Source organism: Gorilla gorilla, chromosome 5 (genome assembly GCF_029281585.2).
Source record: "Gorilla gorilla gorilla isolate KB3781 chromosome 5, NHGRI_mGorGor1-v2.1_pri, whole genome shotgun sequence".
NCBI classification, from domain to species: Eukaryota; Metazoa; Chordata; class Mammalia; order Primates; family Hominidae; genus Gorilla; species Gorilla gorilla.
Window position 1 is genome coordinate 193735279 of NC_073229.2, and position 12629 is coordinate 193747907.

The 12629-nt window shown below is 39.5% G+C and overlaps 1 protein-coding gene across 10 annotated transcripts in view; it reads right to left on the reverse strand.

Moving 5' to 3' along the window:
- Positions 1 to 427: 427 nt before the first annotated feature.
- Positions 428 to 12629, reverse strand: part of WDR27 (WD repeat domain 27) — a 251268-nt gene continuing 239066 nt past the window's right edge. For 7 of the 10 annotated variants that reach the window (XM_063708010.1, XM_063708008.1, XM_055391692.2 and 4 more), the window contains 2 exons: positions 11500 to 11604; positions 428 to 850 (listed from right to left, as the gene is read on the reverse strand). In XM_063708010.1, coding sequence (XP_063564080.1) covers positions 800 to 850; positions 11500 to 11604 — 156 coding nt within the window. In that variant the 3' untranslated portion in view covers positions 428 to 799. The remainder of the gene's footprint in view (positions 851 to 11499; positions 11605 to 12629) is intronic. The other 3 variants (XM_063708012.1, XM_063708007.1, XM_063708005.1) reach the window with 2 other exon arrangements.

Genomic DNA, 12629 nt, shown 5'->3' on the forward strand with positions numbered 1-12629 from the left:
TCACCACACAGAACCCATGTGCGGAGCCCATACTCACCACACAGAACCCACGGACAGAGCCCATGCTCACGACACAGAACCCACAGGCAGAGGTCACCTTTACCACACAAAACTCATGGTCAGAGGCCACGCTCACCACGCAGAACCCACAGGCAGAGGCCACACTCACCAAGCAGAACCCACAGTCAGAGACCATGCTCGGCATGTGGAACCCATGGGCAGAGGCCTCACCATGCAGAACCCACGAGCAGAGGCCACACTAACCATGCAGAACCCAGGGAAGAGGCCATGCTCACCACGCAGAACCCACGGGAAGAGGCCACACTCACCATGCAGAGCCACGGGCAGAGGCCACGCTCACCACACAGAACCCACGCTCATCATGCAGAGCCATGGGCCGACTAATCAGAAGACCAGAGCCAGTTAGGACTGTTAACTGCTTTATTTTCACTGCCCAAAAGAAATTCTCTCTTTTTTCTTCCAACTCTAATTATCAAACAAATACTATATTATGTTTTATTGAAAGATATTCTGTTTTAACTTTACCAAATTCTATGCAGAAGTACTGGACGCCATTTCCATTTTCCCAATGAGGGGGATCCCTTTTGAGGAGCAGAAAGACATAAAACTCTGACATGGCACACACAGGGGGAAGGAGCTTGCATAAGGGGGAAATCTGAAGCAAGTCTCAAAGTATGAAAAACAGTTGCTGCTTCTGGCCCCCTGATGGATGAACCACTACTTCTTACTTTTAAGTTGTTCCTCACAGCATTCCTGGACCCAGCTCACAGGTCAGTGGTTACTCAGCTAGAAAGAGCTGGACTTTACCATCCAAGGTAGCTGTGGCAAGCTGTAATTGAAAATAAAATACCATGTAATTCCAATCGCCTTTTATTAATTGATAACTCTATAAGAAAATAAGCCCAAAGTGTGTTATTTTCCTTATTTTTAATGTTCTGGAACATTGAGTAAAATACATTAACATAGTAGAATCTATATATACAACAGATATTATGCTGATGATTAATTAATTCAAACTACATTTCACTGCTGTTTTAATAATTTTAGGTGCCCTGGTCAGAGCCGATCCCTCTATGGTGCACAAAAGGGCATGGAACATCCTGGTTAGCGCCTACACACCTCCTTCCAGGCAGAGCTGAGGAGCTGGCTGCAGGAGAGCACTCCTGATGGAGGAGGAGGAGGAGGAGGAGGAGGAGGAGGAGGTGGTGGTGCCAGGAATCCACCCCACCCAGATAGCAACTGTACTGGCAAACTCTGATGTACGTACTTCCAGTACTTTGAATTTATGGAGTCTGTTGAAGGCTTGCAACTTCCAGAGGAAGACTTGAACTATAAACTGTGGTTAATTTTTGTCAACTTCAGATTCTGGCACATTAGCAGCTCCACCTCCCTGACCCCACCCCCATGCACACCTTTCAAAAGTGGTCTGCACAGGGCCTGCAGAACCCAGGATGGGCAGAAAGCACCCAACCTCCAAATGTCAGGGACCTATTCTCTGATCATTGATGGATGCTTCTTCTTACAGAGGGTGCAAATAGGCGAGCAGCCATTGTTACCATTCCCACATGGCTACAAGCCCCTTTCCTCCAGGAGAAGCAACTTCCAGGGCATTGAAGGAGTCAGCGCCCTTGACCCTCCTTCAATTTTCTCTTCCCCCTATAGGAGCCAGACAGTAAAAAATGTATAGGAGCCAGACATTCAAAAACAACTATGTACTTGGGAAAAATTAGAAAGTGACTGCGGAGGCCAAGGTGGGTGGATCACTTGAGGTCAGGAGTTCAAGACCAGCCTGACCAATGTGGTGAAACCCCATCTCTACTAAACACAAAAATGAGCTGTGTTGTGGCAGGCACCTGTAATCCCAGCTGCTCAGGAGGCTGAGGCATGAGACTTACTTGAACCCAGGAGGGGGAGATTCCAGTGAGCCAAGATCATGCCACTGCCCTCCAGCCTGGGTGACAGAGCGAGACCCTGTCTCAAAAAAAAAGAAACAAAGGAAAAGAAAACAAAAGAAAGTGACTGTGCATACCACAGGAAAGGCTCAAAACAAGAACTAAGAAGATTTGAAGTTTACATCTGAGGCTGGTCCTTGGCACAGAGTCAAGCTACAACAATCAAAATAAACAAAAATAAACAAAACAATGACAAAAAAAATCAAACCCAGGAGAAGGGGGAGAACTTTACTTCAGAATTATCACAATACTAGATTCAACTGTCAAGTTTTCAATTAAAAGATCACAAGGCATTCAAAGAAATAGGAAAGTATGGCCTATTCAAAGGAAAAAGATAAACAATAGAAACTGCCTCTGAAAGCAATCTGATGGCACATCTACAGCACAACGACTTTAAAACAATTGTTTTCAATTACTCAAACAATTAAGAGAGATGTGGATAAAGTGGGGAAAATTATGCATGAACAAAATGGAAATATCAATAAAAAGATAGAGAACCTAAAATGAAACAAAAAAATTTTCAAGCTAAAAATATAAAATAATTGAAATAAAGTATTTACTAGAGGAATTCAAAGGCAGGTTTGAACAGGTGAAGAAAAAATAGAAACTATCCAGTCTGAGGCACAGAAAGAAAAAAAGCACTGAAAAAAGTGAACAGAACCTAAAGGGCATGTGGGACACCATCAAGGGGACCAACTTATGCATTGCAGGAGAAGAAATAACAGCTGAAAACTCCAAATTTGACTTTATGAAATGGCTATAAATGTATATCCAAGAAGTTCAATAAATTCCAACTAAGAGGAACTCAAAAAGTCCCACACTGAGACACATCATCATCAAACTTTCAAAGGCCAAAGGCAAAGAGAGAATTCTGGAAGGAACAAGAGAAAAGTCTTATCACACACAAAGGATTCTCTGAGATTATCAGCAGATTTCTCATAATAAACTTTGCAGACCACAAGGCAATGGTCTTTTTCCCTGGGCTAAAATAAAACTCAAACAAAAAACCCCCCAAAAAACTCTCAACCAAGAATCTTATACCAGCAAAGTTGCCCTTCAAAAGTAAGGGAAAAATTAAGACATTCCCAGATAAATGAAGCTCAGGAAGTTTGTTACCACTAGACCTGCCCTGCCAGAAATGTGTACGGGAGCCCCACAAGGTGAAATAAAAGGACCCTAGACAGGAATTTGAAGGTGTATGAAAAAATAAAGACCTTAATAAAGGTAAGTACGTGGGAAGTTATAAAAGCTAGTATTATTATAGCAACACTGTATAACTCCACTTTTTGTTTTCCACATGATTTAAGAGACTAAAACATTAAAAAAACTATTAGTCTAAAAGCTAGTATTATCATAACTTTGGTTTGCAACCCCACATTTTATTTTCTAAGTAATTGAAGACACTAATGCATTTAAAAGAATCACTACTTTGTTTTGGAGAACAAAATATGTAAAAATGTAATTTTGTGATATCAACAACTGACGGGTGGGGACAGAGATGTAAAGAAACATAATTTTTTGTGTTACTGAAATTCACTGGTATAAATTCAAACTAGAGTGTTATAACGTTAGAATACTACATGTAATTCCCATGGTAGCCACAAAGAAAACAGCTATAAAATATACATAAAAGAAATTGAGAAAGAAACTGAAGTATTTACCTAAAAAATTTACTTAACCGAAGAGAGGGCAGTAATGCAGAAAATAAGGGACAAAAAACTATAAGGTATATTGAAAACAAACAGAAACATGACAGTAGTAAGTCCCTCGTTATCAGTAATTAGTTTAAATGTAAATGGATTAAATTCTCCAATGAGAAGGCAGATTGACAGAATGGATTAAAAACACATAATTCAACTATAGTTGCCTCTTAATATACTTGGGGTATTAGTTCCAGGAACTCGCATATAAAATAAAATTTGCATATACTCAAGTCCCATAGTTGGCCCTGTAAAGCCTGCATATACAAAAACTTGGCCTTCCATATATGCGAGTTTTACATCCCATAAATACTGCAATTTTTATTTGCATTGATTAAAGAAATCCACATACAAGCAGACCTGCACAGTTTGAACCCATATTGTTCAAGTGTCAGTTGCATAAGCTGTCGTATGCATTCCTTTTGAATGGAATGGTGATCAAAAGAAAGCAGGGGTAGATACACCAATAACAGAAAAAAAAGCTTTAAGTCAAAAAGGCTAAAAGAAACAAAATAAGACATTATATATTAATAAAAGCTATAATACAAAGAAATATAAATATTATAAACATTTACATACCTAATAACAGACCATCAAAATATATGAAGCAAAAACTAGTAGAATTTAAGGAAGAAATAAACAGTTTTACAATAATAGCTGGAGGTCTCAATACTCCTCTTTTAATAATGGATAGGACAACCAGACAGAACATAGGTAAGGATATAGAGAATTTACACAACATGATAAGCCAAGTAGATCTGACAAACACTTTACCAAACAAGAACAGCATACATCTTCTTCTCAAGTGCACATGGGACATTTTCCCAAAATAGATCATATGTTAAGCCACAAATTAAATCTCAATAGATTTAAAAAGATAAACATCATACACAGTATCTTCTCTGACCATATAGGATGAATTTAGAAATTGATAATACAAGTTAAATTTGAAAAGTCAAAAATTGTGGAAATTAAATGACACACTCAAACTACCAAGGGATCAAAGAAGAAATAAGAAAATCAGAAAATACTTAGAGATGAATAAAAATAATACACCATGCAAAAAATCTGTGACACAGCAAGAGCAATGTTAAGGGGGGAATTTATAGGTATAAATGCTTGTATTAAAAAAAAAAAAAAAGAAGAGCGAAATCAGCAACCTAACTTTACAACTTTGTAAAGTAGAGAAAGAACAAGCGTTATCACAAAGCTAGCAGAGGAAGTAAATAAGAAAGATCAGAGCAAAAATAAACAAAATGGAGAAAAGAAAAACAGAGAAAAACAAGGAAACAAAAAAATGATTCATTGAAAAGAAAAATGAAATTAAGAAACCTCTAACTATATGGACTAAGAAAAATAAATAAGTGAGTCTTATTTATAAGTGAGTAATTTGAGTAATTACTCAAATCAGAAATGAAAGTTATGGACATTACTACTAATTCTTCAGAAATAAAATCATTGTAAGAAAGTTCTATTAACAATTGTATGCCAACATATTGGATACCCTAGATAAAATGTACACATTCCCAGAATCACAAAACTTACCAAGACTGAATCACAAAAAATTACCTAAAATTTGAATAGACCTATAACTGGTAAGGAAATTGAATCAGTAACCAAAAAAAATCTCCTGATAAAGAAAAATCTTAGGCTGGGCACGATGGCTCACACCTGTAATCTCAGCACTTTGGGAGGCCGAGGTGGTCACCTGAGGTCAGGAGTTTGAGACCAACCTCGCCAACATGGTGAACCCCCATCTTTACTAAAAATTAGCCAGGTGTAGTGGCACGTGCCTGTAATCCCAGCTACTCGAGAGGCTGAGGAAGGAGAATCGCTTGAACCTGGGAGGTGGAGGCTGCAGTAAGCTGAGATTGTGCCACTGCACTCCAGCCTGGGCAACAGAGAGAGACTGTCTCAAGGAAGGAAGGAAGGAGAGAGAGAGGGAGGGAGGGAGGGGAAGGGGGAGAGAGAGAGAGAGAGAGAAAGAAAGAAAGAAAGAAAGATAGATCCTAGACTCGATGGCTTTGCCAGTGAATTCTACCAAATATCTGAAGAAGAATTAACACCAATTTTTCTGAAACTTTTACAAAAAACTGAGGAGAAAGAAACATTTCCTATCTCATTCCCCCAATACCAAGGCCAAATAAGATTCCACAAGAAAACAGACCCATATTCCTTATGAACACTGATGTATAAATCCTCAACAAAATACTAGCAAATGGAATTCAGCAGCATATTAAAATGATTATGCATCAAGACAAATTGGAATTTGTTCCTGGAATCCAAAGATGGTTCAACAAATATTGATCAATGCAATAAATGTCATTAATAAAATTAATGATACAAAACCCACATGATCATCTCAATTTATGCAGAAAAAGCATTTGACAAATTCAACAGATTTTCATAATTTAAAAAACGCCCAACAAACTAAGAATAGAAGGAAGTTACATCAACACAATAAAAGCTGTATATATTACTTCATTTTGTGCTGTTATAAAAGACTACCAGACTGGGTAACTTATAAACAAGCAAACAAACAACAACAGAAAAAGTATATTTCATCGTTCTGGAGGTAGGAATTCCAAGATCAAGCTGTTAGCAAGTTGGTACCCACTAAGAGCCTGGTTTCCATTTCTAAGATGGCATCTTGAAAACTACAACTTCCAAAGGGGAGGAACACTATTCCTTACATGGAAGAAGAAGAGTGGAATAGCCAAAAGGGCAGAGGGGGGTGTCAAACTTGCCCTTTGATATCAGCCACCAATCTCACCCATAAGGATGAAGCTCTCATAAGCTAGGCACTTCTTAAAGGTCCCACCTCTTAATACTGTTAAAATCACAATTATATTTCACTGTAAGTTTTGGAGGAGACAGACATTCAAACCATAGCATCACATATGAAAAACCAACCACAGGTCATTATACTCGATGGTGAAAGACTAAAAGCTTTTCCTTTAAGATCAGGCACAAGGCAAGGATGCCCACTTTCATCATTTATATTTAGAATGGTATCAAAGTTCAACCCAGAGCATTTGGGCATGCAAAATAAATTAAAAGTACCCAAATTGAAAAGGAAGTAAAATTATTTATGTTCACAGATTATATGATCTTATAGATAGAAAACGCTACACATTCCACTCACAAAAAACCTGTTAGAATTAATAAAATCAGCAAAATAGCATGATATAAAGTCAACATGCAAAATCCAGTTGCATTTCTATAAACTAACAATGAGCAATCTGAAACTCTAAAGAGGAAATTATTAAAATAATTCCATTTAAAATAGCATCAAAATAATAAAATACTTAGGAATTAACCAAGGTGATGAAATTAAATTGTACAATGAAAACTACAAAACATTGCTGAAGGAAATGAAAGACATTCATTAAAACACTTCCCATTGTTCATAAATTGGAATACTTAATATCACTAAAAAGTCTATATTACCCACAGTGATCTACAGATTCAATATGATCCCTATCAAAATCCCAATGACATTTTTTACAGAAGTAGAACAACCCATTTCGAAATTCATATGAAACTCTGAATAGTAAAAACAATCTTGAAAAGGAAGAACAAAACTGGAGGATTCACACTTTCTGATTTCAAAACTTACTATTAATACATATCTTCAATAATCAAAACAAGATGTCACTGGCATAAAGATCGACCTATAGACAAATGGGATAGAATAGAAGGCCCAAAGGTAAACTTTCACATATATGGGTCAAATGATTTTTGAGAAGGGCTCCAAGACCATTCAATGGAGAAAAGACAACCTTTACAACAAATGGTGCTTGGAAAAATAGACATCCACATGCAAAAGAATGAAGCTGGATCCTTTCCTTACAGCACAGAGAAAAACTACCTCAAAATGCATCAAAGACATAAATGTGAGATCCAAAATAATAAAATTTTAGAATAAAATATAGACAAACAGCTTCCAGAATTAGGGTTGGCAATGATCTATTGGATATGACACCAAAGGCCCAGGCAATCAGAGAAAAAATAGACAAGTGGAAAAATTTTTTAAATTTGTGCATAAAAAGGTACTATTAAAAGAGTGAAATAGCATCCACAGAATTTAAGAAAATATTTGCAAATCATCTACCTGACAAGAAGCAAAGTTGGTGTCTGGTAACAGCCTACTCTCCATTTCTAACAAAGGATGTCTGACAAAGAATTAATATCCAGGATATATAGAGGAGCCCTAAAACTAAACAACATAATCAAACAGCCCAATTTAAACAATGGACAAGAGACTTGAATAGACATTCCTCCAAAGAAGATATACAAATGGGCAAGAAGCACATGAAAAGATGCTCGGTCAGGCACGGTGGCCCATGCCTGTAATCCCAGCACACTTTGGGAGGCCAAGGTGGGCAGATCACCTGAGGTCAGGAGTTCAAGACCAGCCTGACCAACATGGTGAAACCCCATCTCTACTAAAAATACAAAATTAGCTGGGTGTGGGGGTGCATGCCTGTAATCCCAGCACACTTTGGGAGGCCAAGATGGGCAGATCACCTGAGGTCAGGAGTTCAAGACCAGCCTGACCAAAATGGTGAAAACCCATCTCTACTAAAAATACAAAATTAGCTGGGTGTGGGGGCGCATGCCTGTAATCCCAGCTACTTGGGAGGCTGAGGCAGGAGAATCACTTGAACCTGGGAGGTGGAGACTGTGGTGAGCCGAGATTGCACCATTGCACTCCAGCCTGGGCAACAAGAGCAAAACTCCATCTCAAAAAAAAAAATAAAGAAAGAAAGAAAAGATGCTCAACATCACTAATCATTTGTAAAATGCAAATCAAAACTACAAGGAGATGCCATCTCACACTCATTAGGACATGACTATTAAAAAAACAAAAAGTGTCAGTGAGGCTGTGGAGAAAGTTAAACTTTTGTTCATTGTTGGTGGGAATGTAAAATGGTGCAGCTGCTATGAAGACAGTATGAATTTTTTTCAAAAAAATAAAAACAAAATTATCATATTATCCAGCAATTTCACTTCTGGGTACATATGCAAAAGAACTGAAAGTAGGGTCTCTAGGAGATATTTTCACACTTATGTTTATAGCAGCATTCTTAACAACAGCTAAAACATGGAGGCAATCCAAGCATCCATCAATGGATAAATGGATAAGCAAAGTGTGGACCATACAATGGCAAATTATTCAGTCTTAAAAATGAAGGAAAGTCTGGCACAGGCTAAAACATAAATGAACCTTGAGGACATTATGCAAAGTGAAATAAAGCAGTCACAAAAAGATAAATGTGAGGTACCTAAATAGTCAAAATCAGAGATACAGGAAGTAGAATGGTTGTTGCCAGGGACTGAGGAAGGGGATGGGGAATTATTACTTAATGGTCATGAAGTTTCAGGCTTACAAGATAGAATTGTGGAGAGGGATAGTGGTGGTGACTGCAGAATGTGATGAATATATTTAACAACACTCACTATAGACTTAAGAATGGTTAAGATGATGAATTTTATGTGTATTTTACCACAGTAGAAAATTGGGAAAAGAAATACATTTCTTTAACTTCTTACTATTATTTGTAATGGGGTTTCAGGTCGAGAGGAGCCCAGAACATGGGTCTCTTGCCCCAATTCTGTCCAGAAAAGCAGAGACGGCTCACCCAATATATTGGTTAGGATAAAAAATGAGTCATGCCCATCCTCACACTTTTTTTGGAGGGAGTCAGCTTAATAAGGCCAGCTCTCTTATATGCCGTAGTATTAGTCTGTTTTCACACTGCTATAAAGAACTGCCTGAGACTGGGTAATTTATAAAGGAAAGAAGTTTAATTGACTCAGATTTCCACATGGCTGGGGAGACCACAGGAAACTTACAATCATGGTGGAAGGGGAAGCAAACACGTCCTTCTTCACATGTCAGCAAAAAGGAGAAGTACTGAGCAAAGGGGGAAAAACCCCTTATAAAACTATCAGATCTCATGAGAATTCACTCATCATCATGAGAACAAATGAGGATAACTGCCCCCATAATTCAATTACCTCCCACTGGGTCTCTCCCACAACATGTGGGGATTATGGGAACTACAATTCAAGATGAGATTTGGGTGGGGACACAGCCAAACCAATCAAACAGCATGGGGGCAACCACCCCCATGATCCAATCACCTCCCACCAAGTCTCTCCCTAGACACATGGGGATTATGAGGATTACAATTTAAGATGAGATTTGGGTGGAGACATAGCCAAACCAAATTATTCTGCCCCAGCTCCTCCCAAATCTCATGTCTTCACATTTCAAAACACAATCATGCTTTTCCAACAGTCCCCCAAAGTCTTAACTCATTCCAGCATTAACCCAAAAGTTCAAGTCCAAAGTCTCATCTGAGACAAGGCAAGTCCCTTTGACCTATGAGACTGTAAAATCAAAAGCAAGTTAGTTACTTCCCAGACACAATGGGAGTATAGACATTGGGTAAATACCCATTCCAAATGGAAGAAATTGGCCAAAACAAAGGGGCTACAGGTCCCAGATGAGTCCAAAATCCAGTGGGGCAGCCAAATCTTAAAGCTCCAAAAATCATCTCCTTTGACTTCATGTCTCACATCCCAGTCATGCTCATTAGAGGCAGGCTCCCATGAACTTGCATAGCTCCACCCCTGTGGCTTTGCTGGGTACAGCCTCCCACCCAGCTGATTTCACGGGCTAGAACTGAGGGTCTGCAGCTTTTCCAGAAGCATGGTGCAAGCTGTTGGTGGGTCTACCATTCTGGGGTCCGGAGGATGGTGGCCCTTTTCTCACAGCTCCACTAGGCAGTGCCTCAGTGAGGACTCTGTGTAGGGGCTCCAAACCCACATTTTCCTTCTGCACTGCCCTAGTAGGGGTTCTTCATGAGGGCCCCACTCCTGCAGCAAACTTCTGCCTGGACATTCAGGTGTTTCCATACATCCTTGAAATAAAGGTGGAGGCTCCCAAACCTCAATTCTTGACTTCTGTGCATCTGCAGGCCCAACACCATGTGTAAGCTGCCAAGGCTTGGGGTTTCCACCCTCTGAAGCAATGGCCTGAGCTGTATGTTGGCCCCTTTTAGCCACAGCTGGGATGCAGGGCACCAAGTCCTGAGACTGCACAAAGCAGCAAAGCCCTGGGACCAGCCCATAAAACCATTTTTTCCTCCTAGGCCCCTGGGCCTGTGATGGGAGGCACTGCCATGAAGAGCTCTGACATGCCCTGAAGACATTTTCCCCATTGTCTTGGTGATTAACATTTAGCTCCTCATTACTTATGCAAATTTCTGCAGCCAGTTTGAATTTCTCCTCAGAAAATATGTTTTTGTTTTCTGTCACATTGTTAGGCTGCAAATTTTCTGAACTTTTATGCTTTGCTTCCCTTTTAAACATAAGTTCCAATTCCAAACCATATCTTTGTGAATACGTAAAACTTAATGCTTTTAAGAGCATCCAGGTCGCATCTTGAACACTTTGCAGCTTAGAAACTTCTTCCGCCAGATACCCTAAATCATCTGTCTCAAGTTTAAAGTTCCATAGATCTCTAGGGCATAGGCAAAATGCTGCCCATCTCTTTGCTACAGTGTAACAAGAGGGACCTTTACTCCAGTTCCCAAAAAGTTTCTCATCTCCATCTGAGACCACATCACCCTGGACTTCATTGTCCATCATTGTCCATATCACTATCAGCATTTTGGTCAAAGCCATTCAACAAGTCTCTAGGAAATTCCAAACGTTCTCACATCTTCCTGTTTTCTTCTGAGCCCTCCAAACTCTTCCAACCTCTGCCGTTACACAGTTTCAAAGTTGTTGTAAAGACACCCAAAGAGGTTTACCTGACTCACAGTTCTGCAGTGCTGGGGAGGCCTCAGGAAACTTTCTGTCATGGCACAAGGGAAAGCAAACATGTCCTTCTTCACATGATGGTAGGAGGAGAACTGCTGAGAAAAAGGGGGAAATAGGAAATACCCTTATAAAACCATCAGATCTTGTGAAAACTTACTTGCTATCATGAGACCAGCATGGAGGTAACCACCACCATGATTCAATTACCTCCCACCAGGTCCCTCCCATGACACATGGGGATTGTGGGAACTACAGTTCAAGATGAGATTTGGGCAGGGACACAGCAAAATCATATCAGCTGTCAACCAAATATTAACTTGGTGGGGCAGGATCTGCATTTTGAGGGTAAATTCAGGAGAGTATTAACAAGCTCTTTTGCCAGATGTCTCAGTCTGCTCAGGCTGCCATAACAAAATAACATAGATGGGGGGCCTAAACACAGATATGTAATTCTCACAGTTCTGTAGGCTTGGAAATCCAAGACCAACTTGCCAACTTGGTTGAGTTCTGGTGATGGCTCTCTTCCTGGCGTGCGGAAAGATACCTTCTGACTTTGTGTTCACATGGCCTTCCCTTGGCACATGTAGAGAGAAACATCTCTCTTTCTTCTTCTTTTATAATGTCTCCAATCTTATAGAATTAGGACTCCACCCTTATGACCTCATGTAACCCTAATTTCCCCCTAAAAGGCCTATATCCAAACACAGTCATACTGGGGGTTGGGCCCTCCACATATAAATTTTGAGGAAATACAAGTGCTTCAGAATATTCTGCCCTTGGCCCCTGTACACTCATGTTCTTCTTACATGTAAAATATATTCATTCCATCCAAACAGACACAAAAGTCTTAACTCATTCCAGCATCAACTCTAAAGTCTAAAAGTCCAAAGTCTCATCTAAATCTCTATCTGTTAACCTTTGAAAACGAAAGTTATATTTTTCCAAATTACAATGGTAGGACAGGCATAACATAGACATTCCCATCCCAAAAGGGAGAAACAGGAAAGAAGGAAGGGGTGACAGGTCCCAAGGAAGCCCAAAGCCTAGCAAGGCAAACTCCATTTAATTTTAAGGTTTGAGAAAAACCCTCTCAGCTTCATGCCCTGCCCTCAGGCCCACT